This window comes from Apteryx rowi, unplaced genomic scaffold, assembly GCF_003343035.1.
Source record: "Apteryx rowi isolate R43461 unplaced genomic scaffold, aptRow1 scaffold_591, whole genome shotgun sequence".
Lineage (NCBI taxonomy): Eukaryota > Metazoa > Chordata > Aves > Apterygiformes > Apterygidae > Apteryx > Apteryx rowi.
Window position 1 is genome coordinate 234,965 of NW_020450862.1, and position 22,017 is coordinate 256,981.

Sequence of the window (22,017 nt, forward strand, 5' to 3'; positions counted from 1 at the left end):
AAATCACACAAGTATAAGCATAAACACAACCGGACTTATGCCAGAGCAAGCTGAGCTCCAGCAACAGTAGAGGAAACTGCGAGCATCTTGGTCTGTCTTCTCCGCCTGTGCATTTTTTGGTTATTGCGTATCAGATATACTGCCTCTTCCAAAGCATTATGTATTTAGAAAAAGAGGAAGCAGTTTCTGATGATACATCTGGGTCTGTACCTGTAACTCTGTTTTTTCGTAAGCTTTATAGGTTTAATAGACTTGGAAGTTGGTAGGGGCCACATTCCCTAAAATTCAGTGTTTGCTGCTTTTAAATTTGATTGCACATTCCTGAGTTACTTCACTTTTTATATGTCTCTGGGTTTATGCTAGATAAATGCAGTTCTTCAAGGATCTCACAAATGCTGTTACATGTAACCTTGTGCCAAAATGATTAACAGGCTGATTCTTTGAAAAGCATAGTCATTTTATATTTTCAGAAAAATAAGCTTAAAGAAAAGTGTGGGAAAATGATTGCCTCAGTTTTCTACAGCACAAAGTTATCTATATCCTCAAACCACTAAACAAAAACAGCTTTTGTGGAAAAAAAGTTAACAAAATGCATGAAACATATGAACCCACTAAATTATGAAAATATAGATCCAAATTATAAAATGCAAAACTTGCCATGGTGACAGTATGTATTTTCTGTTAAATATACCCTTTAAGTTTAATTTGCTATTGTTTTCTGCTTTTTTAAACTATTCTGAAATGTAGAGATCTGCCAAAATTTTAGAACAAAATTGATTTTCATACAAAAAGCATTTTGGAGCACATCCAGTGGGAGAGCGAGGGTGTGTATGTGGGGGGGGAGGAGACCGTCTCTCACCCGCCTCCCTCCAGCACAGTTTGTGAATTACAGTTTGGCAAATGAAGCATGCCAGCAGTACAAAAAGAACTTCAGAAATGCTCCAGCTCTAAAAACAGAAGGGAAAATTCTTTTTATAAAATGAATGGAGAGGAGCAAATCAATCTACAGAATGTCAACATTGGCTTGAACTTTGATTTGAACTGAAAATAAACACATTTTCAGGTTTAAATAAGTATTGTTTCTCCCTTTCCTTGACCTTTAAGTGGCCTCCATTTCTTGATATTCTGTGAAATGCATCTCAGGATCTTAGCAACGGCAGCTTGTCCTTGGCTGGCTGCTTCCTCGGAGCTGCCGTGCTTGAGGGATCCCCCCTGTTCCAAGAACCTCTGACTCCAACATTTCTCGAGCATTCGAGGTTTGATGAGAAAAGTCATTCCAGACACAATGAAACTCCACAGTAGAAACAGGATCTTTTAGGGGAATCATTCAGAGGTTAATTATGGAGGTGCGGGAAGTTATTGGAAGACGGTGTCAAAACCATTTGGATGAGTTGCGGGAAAGAAATGACAAGGATGGGATTTGCAGAAGGCAGAGATCAAAGGGCTCCAAATGGAAGTTGCTGATGCCCTTGTCGGTCGTGAAATCGGATGAGGCATCTGGGAGGTCTGATTAAAGAGGGAGACGGGATTCTTGTAGTACTATGTTCATTCTGGCTGTAGAAGTAAATGTCTTTGCTCCTGCTTTTTATGGCTTTACAAGTAAGCAAAGCAGGTGGCTAGGGACACAGGCTACTGTTGGAAGAGGGTGGATAGCGATAGGCAGAGGATGGCAAAATGGCTGGGATACTGCTTGGCATATGTTCCTGTCCTAATACTGGAGGCTGCAATCTAAGGACTCAGAGGGAATAAGTGGTGGTTAGTGCTGGAGAAGAGGCTGCTCTCTCTCCACGCATCCAGCTGCTGGGAGAGTGCCAGGTCTGACACTCCCCAGGCTTCTCGCCCAGCTTTCATTCCTTCTCCAGTTTCTTATTCCAAAGACAGGAGTGGGCATTTTGGAGAAACAAAATGGAGTTTCGCCTACAGTGCTGAAAAGCCTGAAGATATCTGCCTTATATGTTGCAGAATCGGTACTGCCTTGTAGGAGGCGCTGAAGAGAGTAGCGGTCTTTGTGAAGATGTTAGGAAATGTCTTGCAAAGGCATGGGTGGTAAGCGGTGTTCAGAGGTAGGAGTCTCGGGACAGTTTGTGAAAGGTTTGGCAAGAGGCAGAAAGGTTTGTTGAGGAAGCAAACAGGGACTGTGGGTCACTTAGAGGTTGGCAGAAAGGAGTTAACCTCTGCCCTGACTAATCTGTCATGTAGCAGGTTCTACCACTCCTTTTTTTCTTTTTTTTTTAAATCTTATTGGATGCCATAGCTCCACCGTGCCCCACTTGTGCTGGAGTTGGGTGCATGCAGGTGAGATTGGCCATATGAGGTTTCTCCAGTTAGACATCCTGCTGTGATAGACTTCATTATTAAATATTAAATACACAGCAGGAAATAGGCCCGTGCACCCATCCACACATTCCTGGTTTCTGTAACTTGTTTTCTGTAAGCACGTTTATAATCTTCTTTCCCAGCTTTTTCTCCTTAACTCCCTCCATGACTGCTCGCTCTTCCTTCCACTGCACATGCAAATAAATGCATACACAAACAAGCGTTCTTTCTCTCATTCTTATGATTTTTGCTCATACTCTTTTGAGTCTATCCAGCTACTTCTGATCTATCCATACATTCCCTTCATTTTGATGGCTCTTCTCATATGCAGCAGTGTTTGTCTTGTCTTAGTTTCTGGGCTAATTGTACCTATGGCTGCCTATGTGGACTCCTTAAGGGCCACCCATTTAATTGTTGGCGTGCGTGCACCGCTTTTTACAAAGCAAGAAGCTGTTGAACACCATTCAGACCAAGGTTTAGGTGTCATTCTTTTTTCAGTTTATTTCTGCAGGTCTCTGGTACCCGCAGCTCTGGGTTTGTTCATTCGTTTATGCATTCTCTCTCTCCCTCTCTCTCTTTCTCTCTCGTAAAGACAATTAATAAGAGATCAAACCTCTTCTAGAAGACAAAATAGTATTTACTTAGAATAGCTTACAATATAAGACATTACAGACAAAAGCTGTCACAGGGCAATGGATATCTAATACACATGCCATTTTATTACCCTTTTTACCATTTTGTATTTAAGACACTAGCACAGACTGTATCATTTTCAGTTTTATCTTCCAATTCAATCACCTTTTCACAGATGGGACTATCACTATTACATGGTTTTCTTGCTCTATTTTTTTTAGTTCCCTTGAAGCTGAGCTGCTTGTTTTCCCACTGTGTTGAAACTCCCCATTGTCTTTCTTTCACACTCTGTGATCTCAGGCCCTACTTGACATTCACTAATCTAATGAATAATATCTTTTTTCAGTCTGTCAGTGCAGACATACATTGTCACCTAATTCCGTATCCATGGCTCCTTGACACATTATGACTAATATTTAAGGAAATCTTCCCAATTATAACAGCACTTGCTTTTAGTACACTGTTTAAATACTTCTCATAGAGGATATTTTCTTCATGATGAACTCTTTTGTGAAAAAGGTCATTTTTAATTTGTTGTATTTACCAACCACTGATTATTAATAATAATAGCACAAGACTCTAATCCTAGAGATATAAAAAGGTGAACTTGATAATTTTTAGAAATAATAGCTTTGATTCAAGAAAGTGCCGGGTATTTTTTTCTTTGATTTTTTTTAACATATTTCTTTAATTGAGTCAACACAGATCTTTCATACTTTTATACATACCTAAATTATACACTAGATACTTAGAATCTTCGTGAAAAGACACTATTAGATGGATTAGATGGATTCTGTGATTAATATTCTTGAACAATGGTAAAGTTAGAATTAATTCATCTTTTTTAAGTTTTCCCTTTCACAATGGCATTCGAAGAGGAAAAGTCCATTTTCATTTGAAGGACATTTCGTAAAACAAAATATAAATTCTCAGTCCATAAAGCATGTGTTGAAGTTCGTTTTTAAATCCGGTGAAGATGATACTTACACTTATACAATTTTTTAAATCTGTAATTATATACAATGTTCTGGAACTACTACTGATTTTTCTTAAAACTTAATTGATGAGAGTTAGGGTAGGATATTTCTTTTCCTTCTGAATTGCGTAACTTTACCATGGAATAAGCATTACAGTGCTGTATGCCAGCTCCCTCCATGAATACTTAGTAAGAAGTTTTCTCTTACTTGGGCTATGGCCTGATTTTTTTCCTTTCATTTGTTTGGAAAAGTGAGAGAAGGAGATTGAAATGTGTCTATACCCCACTAAGAAAACCTCATATTAATTGCAGCTAGTTTTTTGCAGCTCTCTGCAGTCTAACATAATCTTTCAAATGACAGTCACCTATGGCTCTACAAGGAGTCTCTTCAGAGCTGTAAGCAATAGTGCTTATACCTGTTTCATGCATTTGATTAATTCAAAACACCATCACCATAGTTACTTGAGGGTTAACTGAATCATAATTTTCAGGTCAGCATCTCATATTATGTCTGTTAAACTGCTCTAAATAATACAATCACACTTTTAGGTATTATTTTCCTATAACATATGTCAGCTGCACAATGTCTGCCTCAGAAGAATGAATGTCTGGAGGGATAAGTTGCGTATGTCAGATGTTTGACAACATAGATGGTTACTTATCAATCTTAATAAGTACCACTGAGTTTTTCAAGGGTGAAGGTTAGTGCACATAAATAAAATAAAATACCKTTACTGTTTCTCTATATTTCTAAGTTTTGCTGGAACAAAAAGAAATTTTTTCAGTAAATGCTAATGTGAGTGACATAAAGCTGAAAACTTGAAGCGGAAGGTATGTTTCAGTGCTTCTCTGAAAAATAAAGAGGGAAACGTAATAGTATTCTTCATTATGTAATAAATTCTAAAAGTACAATGCCAGCTGCTCCATTTTCTAGATATCAAATAGCCCAAAGMAATAATGGACTGCTTGCAAAATTTTTGTAAGATTTTTTTACCTGCCTTTTTGCCTTATCTTACAGTTACGATGGTGATAAGACAACATGTGTATACATGATAGAAATCCTTTAATTAAACTGTAGGCTTGAGTTGATTGAAAATGTGATTCATCAACATAAATGCTTCCATATGAGCTATGTCATTTGGTTTGGGATAGGTTCTACCCTCCCAGAGAATAGATTGCTAGCAGAATTTCCCTACTGCCAATTTTGGACTGGAGAATGGGTCAAGTAATGTCAGATTTTAAGTTTTGCTACTGACAGCTAAGTTTTTCTGGGACTTCTGAAGCTGAAGTGAGTGGATTGCAGTTGCTTTCCTGACAGGTGAATAGGTGTTTATTCAAACTGTACCGTGCCTGCTGTGTAGGTCTGTTTGCAGAGTGTCTTCTCTATAAATCATCATGATTAGTCATTAGGTAAATCTCAGAATTAGCAATACTTTAAAATGATTTTTTATGTTTGTTCATCATAATTTACCATTCCTAATCCTCCAAATCTTCTTTAAGAATTAAAACTTTGGGTGGTTTTTGGTCTGTAAATCTTAGAAACAAGTTGGTCTTAATGGCTCAAAGCCTATCTCTAGCCAATTTGACAATAACTTTTTCTTTGCCTTTTGTGCTGGAAAAGTGATGGAAACCCTGCAACACTTGATGGGTTGCAAGCAAAGATRCTGACGGGTTTTTAGTGGCTTCTGGTTGACATTAGTAACTTAAGTGTCCATCATATTCAGTTTAATAGGCTGTGTGACATGAGGAGCTGCTAAATTTGCATCTTTCCTCTCTAGAGGCAGTAAGTTCTGGCAGAGGAGCAGGGTGAAGTCCTGTGGGTGGTACATTTTTCAGTTGTCCACAACAAGAGTTATCAGAGCTTGTCTGCAGGGCTCTCATAAGCCCTTTTCCTAACAGGATTTTCAGGATAGTGTTTGTTTGTCACATTCTTTCTCTGAAAACATTAACCTTTGAGCCCTTAATGTTTTAGGGAAGGAACAGAGATTATGGATGGCACAGAAATCCAAGCTGCCGACAGGTTGTTCATGTATACGAGCATAGTGCAAGTGGCAGAACCAACTTTTTTAAACAACAGAAATACAGAGTTGCAACTGAAATGCTCCCAATTCTTGCACAAAGCTATTATTTTGTGAAATCAGTTTCCCCAAGCAGTTACAGTKAAGAAGAAGAAGAAGAAGAAAAAAACCAGTATGTGTGTACTATGGAAGTGATATGGCCATACTGAGATCTTCCCCATTTGGCACCTCCTACAACTCTTTCTTCCTCTATTGCTGAGATGTGCACAAACCTCCTTATCCCCTTTCCCATTTCGCCTCAGAATGTTCTGCTTTTTTCTCTGGTAGTAGTGTTTCATTAGAAGAGCTAGTGAGGAAAGCTCATTGCACCAAAGTGAAACTAAGTGATGGAACTTTATTATCTTGGCCAAAGTCCATTATCTTTACCCCAAAAAGGAGAATATGTTTTCTGTTTTCTTTTTTTCCTACCATTAAAGAATGGCTCGATCCAAAGGTATTATCAATGGGAGTGTTTGTATTTATATGTATATAGTTTGGGGGTCTGCATCAGTCTAGACAGAAGAAACGAGTAGTGGTGAAAAGCAGGACTGTCCTCTCAGCTGTTACTTTTGTTCCTTAGGGCGATTCTCTTCAGGGTGGTGATGATTCTCCATTCTCTGACTCAGTTACATTGGAACAAACAACAAGTAATATTGGAGTCTCAAGTGGACGTGTCAGCCTGTGGATGCAGTGGATGTTGCCAAAAATTACTATCAAATTGTTTGCTCCTGATCCTAGAAATAATGGCACAGGTACTCAGCATAATTTTTCCATTTTAAATTCCATACCTTATTTTAAGGCAGAATATTGGCTATTAAGAGCATTTATTGATAATATTAAACACTGTATAATACAAAAATCTGGGTTGGATCTGTTTTAACCTACCACAACAAGCTCTAGTTAGACTAATGCATGTAATCAGAATGCAGCGTTGTTCTTTGGCAAACACTTCCTCCTCCATGTGGAATAATGATTATATTAAATTGGAAATAAATTTCTTGTTTTACTTAATACAGGGCTGCATTTCTTACCTTAACAGCAATCATGTTCGATTTTGGTATGATTTAGTAGCATGTTTTGTGTATGTCCATCTGTAGGTATGTAGTTTTCTGTTGATAGTTTCAAAAGTAAGTTTAACRTAATCATCATAGTATAATTCTAAAAGTCATGGGAAATGTAATATGTTTCAAAGTACTTCTACACTGAAAACAGAAATATGTGTGGCACACAATTAGCTTCTCTTTTTTTCTTTGAGAATAAAGTTTGATTATCATCTGGATAATAATTGTTTAAAAAGAAGATTCTGTAAACATAATGAAGGACTTTGAATTTTTTTTTATTAGGAAACTGCTGTCATTAATGGTAGAAATGTGAAAAAAATGAGGAAACTAATATGGTTAAAGCTAATTTGCAAAGAAATGTACTTGAAACTTTGATATGAAAATAATTATATGAAAGAAAGAAATCTAAAGTGTTAGAGTAACTAAAGAGTGTTAGAGTAACTATCTTGGCAAATATCTTTTTATTCTTTATAGGAGTTTTACTCAAAAAACCAAAAGTAAAAACCCCGTAGATAATTGTCTCACATTATACACACTTGTATGAAAAGGTTTGGATTCTAGCTTTTTTACTAGTTCCTGTCTATGACAGTTGAACCAAAGTGTGCTGTGTGAAAAAAACTGAATAGAAACAGCATCGTCCTGTTACATCCCATTTACAAAATGTAGTGTGCCAGATATTGTACAAACTTGCAGGTGTTAGATTAATAACTTATAATTTTAATTTTCTTTGACTATTACAGAAGTTTGTGTTGTCAGTGAATTAGAAGATCTCAGTGCCTCCGTGGATATGCAGGATGTGTATACCAAAATCAAATGTAAAATAGAAAGCTTCAATATTGACCATTACAGAAACAGGTAATTCCTAGGAGCTTTACTACTTTAATTCCAGGCTGGAAGAAGGCTGCAGTAGTTTTTCCTTAATTCTTAGCTTAAATTTAAAGTAATTGTTGAATTTAAGTGAAATGGGATGGATATTAAATTTTTAGGTAATAAACATTGGAATTGCAGTTTCTCAGAATTAAATCTGATTCCAAAGAAATACATGGAAAGGATTTCATATTAAGAGAGCATTTTTTTGCATTATTGCTCTGTTGGTGTGTTAGACAGAATCATGCATTTAGCTGAAATTTTGAATGGGAATTACCTTAAATACTGTTTCATAATACATTTAACTCTAGCAAGTGGCTAATGTTTAATTAGTTATGGTGCCATACTCTTAGATATTAAAAAGAAATGTCTAACAGTAGAGCTATTTCTTTGGCTGTGGCTTAGCAGCACAGTAATGCAGGGAACTAAGCTGGTTGTCTGTGTCTGTGTGGCACAGTGAAGTGTTACGCAGAAATGCCCGAGTAAAATCTCAGTGATTAAACTCTACCAGTATGTCATCAATTTAGGCTAGGTAGATAGTCATACTAAGCATCCTACGTCTTAGCAAGTCTAGCTGGTTAAACAGAGCGCTGGATTATTGTTTGTCATTACAGCTCAACAGATTCTGTTTAAGGGAGACAGAAATTAAGAGAAAATATGATAGCTGAGAAAAAGAGAGAAAAAGATTAAAAAAAAAAAAGTTTTAGAAAATGTTATTGACATTGAAAACAGCTAAAATATTTAGGAGCTCAAATCATGTTGACTTAGGAGCCTGTGCTTGTAAGGTTTTATTCAACATTTCTTACTGTTCCCTATGTGCAATAGGAAAGAGATTCAGTATCAGCTTTTCTGAGTTACCAACAGTTCTGAGACTCTTTTCCTAATTAACAGTCTAAAACAAAAAAGTTGAATTTCTTTTGTCAGTTTTACAAATACGGTTATTCTTTGAAAATATTGTAATATTTGACAATTGAACTTTGTAACTTATTTTTTAAGTTTTTTAAAATCAAATCATGATGCTTTAAAATGCAGTGGAATCCCAATAGCTAGTTGCTATTAAGCTGCTTCGTCCACAGATTCAGTGCAAAACTTCGGAGATGGTGCTTCACTCCCAGGAGCCCAATGCTCCCTTGAAAATGCTTTCAACTTCAGAGTGTTCTTTCGTTTGCTAAAACTTATACATACATACATATATATGTATGCATCTATATGTATCCGCACACACATACACATGTATTTATATGTGTGTATATGTATATGTTTGTGTATATACCTATACACACACACGCACACATGTAAAGTTATTCCACTTGGCAAAATTGTTGTTTGCATTTACATTTCATAGTCTCTTCAAAGTGCAGTTGTCTCTGTTTAAATTGCTGTGGACTAGAGCAAACAGCAGAGAACAGATGAGGTGAACGTTCTGTCTTCCAGGCCAGGGGGAGGCTGGCAGTCAGGACATTTTGAAGGAATATTTCTACAATGCAAAGAAAAGCTTTTGGTGAGATTTCTTTAGTAAACTAAGATGCTTAACTGAATAACTCTTCTTAAGCAACATATTTTTCTTTATTCTTGGTTATGTTAGAAAGAAYGATTACAAGAATTATAGTACAAAGCAACATTTTGATTCTTCGTAACTCACTTTTTCTAAGTAAGTCCTGTGATTTTTTAATGTATTTGAGTATAGTTTTTCTTTCGCAGTTTCTTAGTTCTTGTAATCATTCTTCTCCATTCTAATAAAGTTATTTGCTGAAAATCCAGGGGTAAGTCTATTTTGCATATGGAAGATTCTATTAAACTTTTAATTTCACATGTCTTGACCTCTTGCTGGGTTGTCCTTTCACATAAATTAAAATTTTACAAAATTTCATTTTTTCACCAGTTTTTGGCTTAATCTGATTGAATTTTGGCATTTTGAAGGTACAGCACAGGCTTTATCATGTAGTTACATATAACTGTGCAAATTGAACGTAATTATTATTTTTTTGCTTATGGCAATTTCTTTAGTTTTCTTTTCTCTTCCCCTCTTCCATGCCTCATTCATTACCTCAAGCCTCGGAGAAGATTCTTGGTCTCTGGGGCRATATGGAGGTGTATTCCTTTCCTGTACTGACAAGCTGAACAGACGTACCTTGTTGGTTCGACCCATCAGCAAGCAGGACCCTTTCAGTAATATCTCTGGCTTCTTTCCTTCTGTAAGAATCCTTTTTAAATTTTTGCTACAGCACTTCCACTAAGAAATACCATTTAGAGTAAGAAAAAAAACCCTCAAATATCTTTAGTTTCTGGTCATCTAAATTGTGTCTGTACTGAATGTCTTGGTTGCATATATTGATTGTATTAGTTGTGTTATTTCCCTCATTTCCTTTAATAATAACTTTATTAATAGTCAATTCTTTTTGACTAGATATGGGAAGGAGGGTTGGTGGTTCATAACCTGATGCATAATAGTAGTCCACTGAAGTCAACGGGATTTATTCATACTAAAAGTGAGCATGTGCAGTAATGTTCAGAAGACAAATATGGAAAAGCTAGTACTGAACACTGCATTTTGTTCATGTAATTCTGATATCTACTCAGGAATTTAATTATTTTGTATTACTGAGCTAGATCTTAATGAAACCTTTTACAATTACTTTATATAATTTTGATAATGCAACAATTAACAAATTCATATTTTTGCCTTTCTTTTGAATTCTTGGACCATTACTTCCTGATTCAGAATATGTCAGTGTGAGATATTTAACTCCTTTTCTTTTTTATTGCCCTTTTTACTTGGAAAACTTTATAAATTATGTCATTAGGCCCTTCACAAATAAGAGCGTCTATGTAGAATCTTTTTGTGTTAGTGGAAGTTCTGTATGGTTGGATTTACTTTCATCCCGAATATTGACTAGGCAATACTCTCTCTTATTCTAGCTGCTTTAGTTCTTATAAACAGAAAATCTAACTTACTAATTTGTTTTAATTCACTTAATCATAAAAACTTTAATTTTTTCAGCATTTAAACTTTGTATCCTATTTATTTAAGAAAGAGATGTTCTTCTATTAATGAAGTTTAAATTATATTAAATTACTTTTAAATCAAATTTGAAGATGCTGCAGGAAGCATGTTTGCAAAGTGTCTATGTTTTTTATTTGTGCTTAAGTGATTAAAGATAATGTTTGAACAATCATAACATATTCTTTTTAAAATGTTTCCTAAACTATGAAAATAGTCTGTTCTTTCTAGGTATTGCTTTTTTACATTTTTCACTCACAAATGGTATAACACTGAAATATCCAGAAGACTTTCAAAGATAAAATGAGAACTGTAATGTATATCTTTTGGGAGCTAAGCATCTAACTATCATTTGTATCTAGGAAATGTTTCTTGCTAACTGTGAAACAARTATACTCTTTAAATATTCAGAGGTGGTGGGAGCAAAATGAGCTCAATTCTTAGAGTAATTTGTTAAATAGGGGTGTATTTTACACCCATATTTATGTGGAGTGAAGTTATCTCAGCACCAGATGCCTACCTCAGCACCTCAGGTGGTGACTGCACTTACAGAAAGGAGAGTGGAAGGGAATAAGATTTATTTCTAAAATGTCTAAAGTGAAGGAGAAATCAAAATATATAATTGTGAGTACAAGAAGTTATCAGACAGTATTTGGTGAATTCAGACTCTCCCAAATATATGGGCTTTTTTGGCTTTTGGGGTTTGAATAATGTTAATGTACCAGGCTGCATACTAAATGAATGACATAGAATGTAAATGATCAAAAAAGAAACAATGATTGTTCAAATATTTATAGTTTTAGCTGACATAGGGTGGTAAAATGAGCACACATTGTGGAATGAATTGTCTACTAAAAAAAATCAAATATTTTTTCTTGTATTCAGAGAGAGTGGAAAGGTATTAGAAAAGATAGAACCCTAAGCATTCTGATCAGAGAGAATATGGCAATTGATGGATGTTATGTGTGTATGAGATTTTATTTCTTCAACAGTTTCATTTTTGTTTTTTCCCTTGAAACAGACAACTGCAAAACTTTTAGATGGCTCACACCAGCAACATGGATTTCTTTCTCTCACTTATACAAAGGCTGTGACAAAAAATGTCCGGCACAAACTGATATCAAGAAATGAACGGAGAACGTTCCATAAGCTGTTGGAAGGTCATACTGATGGGTCTCCTCACTTTCTTCATGAGATCCTTCTCTCTGCTCAGGCATTTGATGTGGTTCTCTGTTTTCCTTTGCTTAATGCAATTGCAAGCATTTTTCAAGCCAGGTTGCCAAGAAGTCAAAAGGAGAAAAGAAAATCACCAGGCCAACCTATGAGGACTCACACTCTCACCTCCCGCAATTTGCCTCTGATTTATATCAACACTGGTGTAATTAGAGTCTTCTTTCCCCAAAATGAGGAAAACCGTCATAACGCAGAAGGTACTGTGTTCTGTGTTAGAGATAGAAATTTGTTGTTCAGTTGTAGACAAATATTCTTTAGCTAGTTAAATCACTAACCTTAAGATACTGATACTTAGTGGTATTGCTCAGACTTTCAGGTTTTTATGGGGCAGAGGWAGAAAACATCTATAATTCTTACTAGTTCTATACAGAATTGTTGAAGAAGTTTTTTAGATATTCATTTGATCTCTGTTTTGCCACTACCTACGTAGTTTGTATTTAAAATGTGATTATAAAAGCAAATGGTCAAGAACTGTGGAAAGAGAATTTAAGGCTAAATCTGTGGGTTTGGCAGTGGTGATGCCTGTGTCGGTTCTCTTTATGCTGATACCAGTTCAGTCTTCAGCAGACTCCTGCTGCAGCCGTGGAGTGCGAGAAGGGAGTCCTAGATTCTGTGGTAATGGGCACCGAGAAGACCATGCAGCAGTGAGGCAGGGAGACATTTCAGTTAATTTTAGTCATCTCTCCCAACCTGTATCTTATGACTGATGCCCAACAAAAGATATACTTTAGCATTTGTGTAGTAAGTCTTAGATGAAGTTGTTCAGACAGAACTATGAATAATGCATTTTTTTACTTTAAAAAATATTTTCCCTTCATGCATAAAACATATTTAAATCCTACTGTAATCTTTATACATAAATAAACAACTGCTGAGGCTAAAAGTACAGCTGGTAACAGCTACAGGGAATGTGATCACTTCCATTACCATTACAATTCTTCTAGAGTTAGAAATTATTTTTTTTTTACTTTTTTATTTTTTATTTTATTGGTATCATGATATGTTTACATAAGTCCTATAGGTATAGGGCTTTTTACCATTATATACAATAGCACAGAATCTAATCCTAAGAGTATAGGTTTTAAATTTTTCTCATAACTTATTTGCAAGAAGTGCAGATAGTGAGAATTTACTTGGATCACTTCTTCTTTGCTAGCATCCTCTAAAGTTTTCGAAATGGGAATGGTGAAAACACAGTGAGATAAAATTTGACTGGCTGTGTTGGTAAGGAAGAATTATGATTCTAGTTGGAACGGAGCTGTGGGGCATGCTGTCAAGGAAATCTCTTTAAAGAGTATGTTTTTGTAGCTCTGTAGCTATACATTTCATTAACATGAAATCAGACAAAAATGCATTGTCTGGATTGCTAGATGCTTTGCTATCCATCCTTTGAAGATGCATGCAAAGAACAGAATTGCAATGGGTAGGCAAGAATATAGGTAGAAAAATTGTGTATGCTTTTAAAGAATGATTCTAAGGATTAGCTTTACTGAATTAATAAGAAAGCCAACTAACCTCTTCCACTGGAAAATTCTGAAATGTCATCAAAATGAGTACCATTCTCTTTATCCAGATTTTCTCAATCTCTCCTGTGTTTATGAATGTGAAATAAACCTCCTCTTGCTTCTGCTGTTTATTGTCCTCAAGACCCATACATTGTAGAGGCAATAATGAGTAAGAATTGAGTATGACCCATGTTACTGTTGAGCTATGGCAGAACACTTGTTTAGCAGGGAACCTGCATTCCCCATAAGACCTCATTCATCATCTATTGATTCAGAGAGTTTTTTAATCCAGTAAGAGTTGTGTGTTTCAAGATGTGATCACTGCATTGTAAGTAAAAAAGCAATAACCTCAGTTTGTCTTTTAGTCACAGTTGTCTGCTTTTCATATCTTTTATCTTGTGCTAGCTACCAAAACTATCCTCCCCCCAAAAAACACATATAATTTAGATTCATGTACAGAATTTAAAAAGAAGGCAAATCTACTATTGCAGTCCAAATGCAGTCCAAAACCAAATTTGCACAATGAACTGAGATACACAAACACCATGAAATAATCAAAGTCGTGATTTTTTTTTTTGATTGGGAATTTTACACGCATGCACCCACATGCCATTTTAAAACCTTTTAGCTTCATGGTTTTTGCAGCAGTACCAAATTAACATTTCTTTTTGTGGCAGACTTTGAGGGCAACAGTCAATCCTAGACAGAAAGCAGAGTAGAAGAAATGATGCTTTAACTCAAAGTTTGATTTGTTAATATAGCAAGTGGTTTTTCAAGCTCTGGCCAACAGCTTACACTTATTTAGTGATGAAATAAAGACAAATATATAAAAGCAATATATAACAAATTGGAAAAAGAAATGCTGCATAGCAGCTACTATAAATAAAAAATTGTAAATTGCAAAAAAAACTGATAGGAAGTGCTAAGGACAGGGAAAACCCACATCTGGCTGGTTTGAGGACAATAGGAATTTTTTTTTAATATGTACTAGGAGCAAAATATCAGAAATCACTAGCAAGGACATGATAAATTTGTTGATAGTGAGAAAGAAAAGGCAGCATACTCAATAAACGTATATCCTGCATTTGTAAAAGTGATATATTCTTGTCATATGAGCATGACTCTCTACTTTGAAGTCTGTCATTWCATATGGACTCTACCATCCTCCTTGCTTACTATTAAACAGTTTCAAATCAGTCAGACTGAATAACTTGCACTCAAGGATCTTGATCATCTGAGGTTAGTTTTTAGCACACCTTGGAATAGCAGGTTTTAGACAGCTGAAGGTATTCCTATTAAAAATGACAAGTGGGATGTTCAAGTAAAATTAAGACAGGTAGCTTTATTCATGTCCCTTGCACAACATAAAGGAAAAATCCACTACAGGATTCAGTTAATAAAGAATTACATGATATTTATTACACAATAATCCAATATGGTTTTATGGAGAATTAGTCTCGTTAAACACATCTGATATCTATTCAGTGTCATAATTACAGGTCTTAGTCAATAAAAATTTTTGCAAAGATTTCATATGCTTAGAGTTTTGCAGGGAGCTTGACGTTGTATATCATGTATATCATTCTAACTTAAAAACATCCCCATATAATATCAGTGGAAAAGTTAAATGAATTTAAAATTGCTAACTAGAAATCTAAAAAAAATAGTTGCCCGTGAGTACTTATAAATTAATTGCATTTAATAATCTGAAAGTAAATATAAAACCATTGCTGCTAACACCAACTTAGGTTGTAAAGAATTTCCTGCAGGAAAGTAATGTTGAGGACTGCATATCCATGCATCTGCGTCACTGTGTTTACATCACTGCGTGTACAAGATACACTAAAGATATTCTACAGGTAAAGTTATATATCAAGGAAAAGGCTATGCAGACTACATCTTCAGGACTGGAGACTTTTCTGGAAAGCAGTGCATGAAAACAGTTTAAGGGTCACAGTGGAGAAGCATCTCAATAGGAAGTATGATGCCATGACAAAAAGAGCTAATATTTTTTTGATGTAAAATATGAAAATACTGGAAAGAAATAAAGGAGGTAGTGGTACTTCTGCATATGGCAGATGATGGAGTATCATATCCAGTTTTCTTTATGTTATAAAAATGGGTATTGATACAACTAGAGAGGTTTCTGGAAAGAGCCACAAATATTAATCAAGTACTGGAAAAGAAGCCTTATGAGAAGGATTAAAAGAGCACAATGTGTTTAGCTCAACAAAAAGACCACTGAGACGATTGGTTAAAACCAAATGAGATTGTGAGGAGCTTGATTACCCTTGGGTCTGTAGGTTTTTCCTAGGTTGTATTTATACTGTGTAATGTAGGCTTTTTTTTCCTCAGAGGTTTAAATATTTGTACGAAAATGACTGTGGCTGTTTATTACAGTATACACACATTGTGAAAAACTAATGGGAGAATGCACGGATTAATGAATGGAGATAGGTATTCATCATCCCCACTCATGACTCATATCACCACTCATTAGAAACTAGTACTGAAGTATGAAAATATTAATGCCTGTAATTCTTTCTGTTTTAAGCTTAAGACTTAATTTCTTAACCTGCATGAAACTGCCCACAACAGAGCCATGCCCACCCATGAGAAGACCACCCCTACAAAGCTCACGTAGCAGAGACCATGAGGAGTGGACCTCTGTTTATTATGGTTTCCTAAGTGTCAGAGACAAATTAAAATTCTTAACCTAAAATGTATTTTATTAACAACCACTACTCAGAATAGGGCATTTGCCACCTAAATACGTTACAATTAGAATGTGAACTATATTTCATATCTTTACTCCTTTTTCTTATTTCTTATGTGAGTATCAGGGGAAAAAAAATCCAACTTGCCAAGTGGCAGGAAATCTAATACTTAGTACAGTGCCATGTTTATTTTTTATTTTAAAAATTCAAAACATGCTTTCTGATTATTCAAAAGTAGGATTTTGTTGTCAGCTTAACTTTTCTGCCTTAGTTCTGGCAAACAAACCAGCTGCATATGATTTTGCTCTGCTCTGGAGATGGAAGGATTTGGCTTCTGCTTTTTAAGTAGATGAAGTTCTTTTAAGCAAATGCCTTATATTCTCATCTAGTTATTGTGTTATAACTTGTGTCACCGTTCTGCTATTCTACCATTTCCATACAATTGTTTCAAAATATCCTATTAGAATTTCTGTGAATTCTGTGACTTTCTTCTTTTCTTTTTTTTTTTTTACCTTCTGTTTTTTTTAATTATAACTGCGGAGCGTGGTGTCTGATTCACCAAGAATTTAACTGGTCTGGAGAAGCCAAGTTTTTAAGCTCATAGTGAGCTCACTAGTTCTTTCCACATCAAGCAGTTCACTATTCAGTAAGATATTGAAACCTTCTTTTGCTGCTCCCATTTGTTTTCAGGATCCATTGTACAGGTGTCTTGCTGAACTTCCTTGCACGCGAGAGCGCATGGGAAAGCACAGCGCTGTTCTTGATATGTATCGCATGGGGGCTGAAGGGAACGGTTTCACTTCAGATGGTGTACTGAGTGAGCTTGCAGCACATGTTCTCAGCTGCTTCCTAATTATCCCAAGGTCTTTTGAGCAGAGGCCTATCAAAATACTTTGTTAATATGTCTGTGGCTGCTGAAAAGGAGACTCGGTAGACTCAGTCTTTTCCTATAAGGAAAATTCACAGAGTTTGTTTACTACAAGAAATACAGTGCTATTTTTTCTGGACAGAACTTTGGTTTTCTACCTAATATGATTAGTGCTTTTAAAACTAAGAATTTATACATGTGGCTGAAATGTAAATAGGATAAAGTGGAAAGTAGAGGGTTTTTTATTTGTAGAATAATTTTGCTATTGCTGTGGAATTTACTATCTTTTTTTCTCCCAATATACGAAGTATTTTGTATTTTATATATGTGACAGGTTTCAGACCCTCTTCCTTCAGTCTTCAGGTTTGAACTTTTCTCTGTGTTGCAACCCATAGCAAATGCTACTGTAATGGTCACATTATAGTATTCTGCAATTTTTTTTTTCCATCTAAAAGGACCTAGGCCCATGTTAAAAAGAATGCAGGATTCAAAATGCTTAACATGCAGATATTTCAGTAGATAATTATTGGAGAAACAGCCATATCACATACAAGTCTTTGGGATCAACATCATTTTGGAAAAAAAAATTGAAATAAAAAAGCATAAGAGAAGGTAGGAAATCACAGACCAGGATTTAGTTGTGTGATTAAAATCTGTAGTGAAGTTAAATGAGAATGGTTTTATCTTTTATATATCACAACAATGCTATTAATTTCATGGGATTTTTTTGCATTTGTTTTTGCTCTTGAGCAGAAATGAATTGTAGCAGACATTCTTACTTAGATTTTTTTAAGAAACAGTTTTTCTATGGTTCTGCTATATGCAGTTGCTTTTTAATCAAACACATGTTTTCTCTTCTCCTCACTACAGCTAATCCAGCAATTAAAGAAGACACTTTGGTTCTCAAGATTGGATCTGTCTCTATGGCTCCCCAGGCTGACAACCCTCTTAGCAGAGCTGTGCTCAGAAAAGACATTTATCAGTAAGTGTTGGGGGAGGGTTGGGGTTTTTTATATACAGTCTCAGAAAAATTCATTTTGGGAGAAGTTAATTGATCAATAAAACAGGGGTACGTGCAGCCTGTAAAAATACTTTTCACATACAATCTTTTGATATTCAAAACCAGGTTTTTCTGATTTTCTTCACTTGTGGGCTTTCAAATCCATTTAGACAAATCAAGTTCTTCTGTGAAGTCCTGATGAATAACAGAATTTAAATGTCAAGTCATTATGAAGCTAAAGCTCACAGATGAGAACATTTTAAGAGGCTTTCTTTTATTCAGCTATTACCAAGTTCACCTAAGAGAAAAGGGATTTTTTGTGACTACCAAAGCGCTCAGTAGCCATATAGTATAAAGGAGATAGATCTTAATAATATAAATGGTAAACATATTCAAACTGTAGGATTCTTGATGTCATGCAGATCAAAGCTGTAAAGGAAAGCAAACTTCTAAGGAGCTCTTTCCCAGTAAACACATTTTCTGTGAAAATGTCATGCTCTGGATTGTGTCACTAAGTATGTGCAAACCACACTAATCATATATAGGCAGCAAAACTGGTGAACATATGTAATCAACATGATAAAAGTAATATATGATCCTTAGTAGAGTTGGCACTGTTGCCAGACATGAAAGTATGGTTGCAAATAATACCAAGTGAGAAAAGTCACAGAAATACAGATGAACAAGCGTCTTATACTTCCAGTTGGTCTGTTTTTCAGATGTGGCAATATTTTTAAGTACTTCGTAGTGCTCTTCAATAGAAATTACAAACATCAAAATCTTTTCTCAGCAGTAAAACATTTATTGCCTAGAAAATGACAGAAAGTTTTACTTTTTGTCAAGACTAGGAATTTTAAGGAGACCATGAAATATCTCCAGTTTCTCTTCTGATCACTTAGAAGTTGTAAGAGAGTCTTTTATTCATATTTCCATTTGGAAATATTTAAATTATTGCATTTGCTTGTATATTTAGTAACAGTAGTTTATCCTTTTTTTAAAAAAAAAAAAGAGCCATGTATCTGTTGTCATGTTATGGAGCTTTCATGGAAGAAATCTTACAGCTGGGCAACAGCAACTGCTTTGGGTGGCAAGGTTTGAACCAATTCTCAATGTGCCCACAGATAAGAGAGATCTTCCCAACATTTGTACTGGCTCCTTCTGCTTCTGCCCGCTGTCTGTGGGGAGGCTCCCATCTGGTTTCTGCTTTGAGAGTTACAAAACCAAATGTAGGTTCCAGTCTTCTTCTCACAGCAACCAAAAATCTGTCCAAAAAATCCCCTATCTTAAAGTGAAATCTGCAAGTTCTAGCTTCAGTAATGTTTCCATCACCTAAGGGAAACTGTGTAATGTTCCTTGTATACATGTTACAAATCAGTGAGTCAGCAATGGAAGTGATGTGATTTCCATTAAAATCAATGAAGCAATGCCAGTGTACATTTTTGAGTCTGATATCTTCACATCTGTGGCTTCATCTTAAATGCTGAAATTTTGTGCTTCCCAAACCAAAAGTCACTGGATTGCTTAAAGGTTCTGCTGCCATTTTGCATTAGTGGTCTTGTTTTTTTATATATATAAAAGTTCTGGACTAGATTTGTGTATGTCAGGTTTTCACAGTTTTATACTGTTATGATATGCTTCAGTCTTCCTTTGGAAATCAGTTGCCAAATGGGTAAGGTGGACATAAGCATTGAGGCACAGACATCTCTCATCTGATAATTATTGGCTTCTCTGTGACCAGCTTCACAACATCGTGCTGTGTTTCTATGAAGATTTTCCTCAGAAATGTCTGCCATTTTCAGTATTTTCCTCTAACTGCTTCTGTGAACATTGTTCACCTTTCTCAGCAGCTGTCAAATGACTCGGTCTTATCTTTGTTCCTTTAATCATCCAATTATACTAGCTTCAGTGTTTTTAAAAAACATTGAGGCAGAGTGTCAAGTTACTTTGCAGAATTTTATGAGACAATATTGAAGTTGGTGGTGGGTGGTCTTTCAGTTTTGGGAAGAGGGTTGCTATTTTGATCTGTTTAAGCAAGGCTCAACACTTTTTCTAGCAATATAAATTAATATTTTTTACTATGAAGTTGTAAGATTCCAGTTTGATGTTGAAATATATGCATTTTCTAATTGCATATTCTTTGGTCCAGAATTTCCTGTAGTTATAGAAGCATGGTGGAAGATATCTGCTCATTTTCTTATGTGACAGTCACTGCTGTTAGAGCAGTGGAGTTCATTTCAGTGCTTTTCAGTTTTCCTTTGGAAAGTAAGATAATGCAAAGATTTTGTATTTTTAGGGCAGGACACACAATTTGTATTCAAGTCAAAAAAACCCCAACCCCAAAACCCCAAACAGTGGGACAGTCTTATCACATGGGCCGGATATTAATATTCTGTTCTCCAAATACCAGATTTGATACCTGTGCAGTATTTTTAACCTGCCACAATGGATGAAACTAGATGGTAAAAATGTGTAACTGGAGAATTCTAGTGCTAATAAGGAATGCTTAAAAATCAAGTAGTTAAATGAACAAACCCACACAATGTGTAACCCTTGCATTTTGGTGAATGATTTGTTAGTACATATCAAGAGAGGTATAAGTAGTACAATACCCAGCTTAAGAGACTTAAAAAAAATAATAATAAAAAAAATTACAGCAGCCTGTTGATTACTGAAGAATTAACTGCTACAGCATTCTAATAATCCCAACATGTCGTCATCTGTCTTTTTCCAACCTCTTTTCTCCTCTAATTTACTACTGCTGCTTTTAATAGAATATAAGAAAATAAATCATTGTCTGAACCACTGTCTTTACAGTGTTTCTGGAGTGGGGATACAAACTTAATTTGTGGTGTCACTTTGGTTTAAATAGTCTTCTGTTTAGGTCTGAGCTACAACCACATGTAATTAATGTCACTTTGGTAGTGTTTCATGAGAAAGAAGAATTTTTGCTTCCCATTTAGAAACTCTTATTTTAGGAAAGGCTGAGAAATTTCTTCATGGTTAATGGCTAAATAGAATTTCCAAATGTCTTTTGAGGGTGGCCCATAAATTTATGAAAAATACTGAATGTGTTCATTTGTCATTAACAGAATGCTAGTGCCTGAAAGGTATATCTGGTGTGGCTGCAGGTCATATTAAATAAAACTGTAGACTGCTTTTGGCCTGTGAGCTGAAGTGTCTCCATCTATGCCTTAGGAAAAAATAACTTACTTGCTTAACTTGGAGAAAGAACTAAACTGAAAATGGAATGTCGGAAAAATAACGTGCCCCAAAAATTTGGGCACAAATATTTTTTCAGGTGAATATTGAAAGTTGGAAAGAAATTTACTGACATAGTAATTTCATTTTCTTTTACCATATTAAAATTAGCCTAAAAATAACTATTTCCTCCAGTACAAAATGGTCTAATTTATTTAAAACCCATAAATACACACAGTAAACAAAGATGCAGGTACCATAGCACAAAATACAGGACTCCTAAAAGAAACACTGTTACAATTTTTTTAGCTGCTCACAGTAAGAGACAATTTCTGCTTTTTAATTTGTTTGCTCCTAAATCCTAGGAATTTGTCTTAGTGATTTCTCCTGAATTTCTGATTCTTAACCCCCCACTAACGTGTGTGTGTCTTCAACAAACAGGATCGGAGTCATACGTTCCTGTCAAGGGCCTGTCAGTTCCGTGGAGCTGAACTGTTGTAGGTGTCAGGAGGCCTGGGGGCTGGGGCTGGGGCCAGGGAGCCGAATCAAGGGGATTTGGGGCGAGCAGGCACAAGAGGCAGCTGC

At 35.5% G+C, this 22,017-nt stretch overlaps 1 protein-coding gene across 21 annotated transcripts in view; it reads left to right on the forward strand.

Annotated features, from left to right (window-relative positions):
- The window catches only part of VPS13B (vacuolar protein sorting 13 homolog B), a 438,137-nt gene that overhangs the window by 229,839 nt on the left and 186,281 nt on the right, over nt 1-22,017 (forward strand). For 17 of the 21 annotated variants that reach the window (XM_026082768.1, XM_026082772.1, XM_026082770.1 and 14 more), the window contains 5 exons: nt 6,563-6,734; nt 7,784-7,898; nt 9,964-10,105; nt 11,933-12,341; nt 18,105-18,216. In XM_026082768.1, the coding sequence (XP_025938553.1) occupies nt 6,563-6,734; nt 7,784-7,898; nt 9,964-10,105; nt 11,933-12,341; nt 18,105-18,216 (950 nt within the window). Of the gene's footprint in view, nt 1-6,562; nt 6,735-7,783; nt 7,899-9,344; nt 9,412-9,963; nt 10,106-11,932; nt 12,342-18,104; nt 18,217-22,017 lie in introns of those variants that run through there. The other 4 variants (XM_026082771.1, XM_026082787.1, XM_026082788.1 and 1 more) reach the window with 4 other exon arrangements.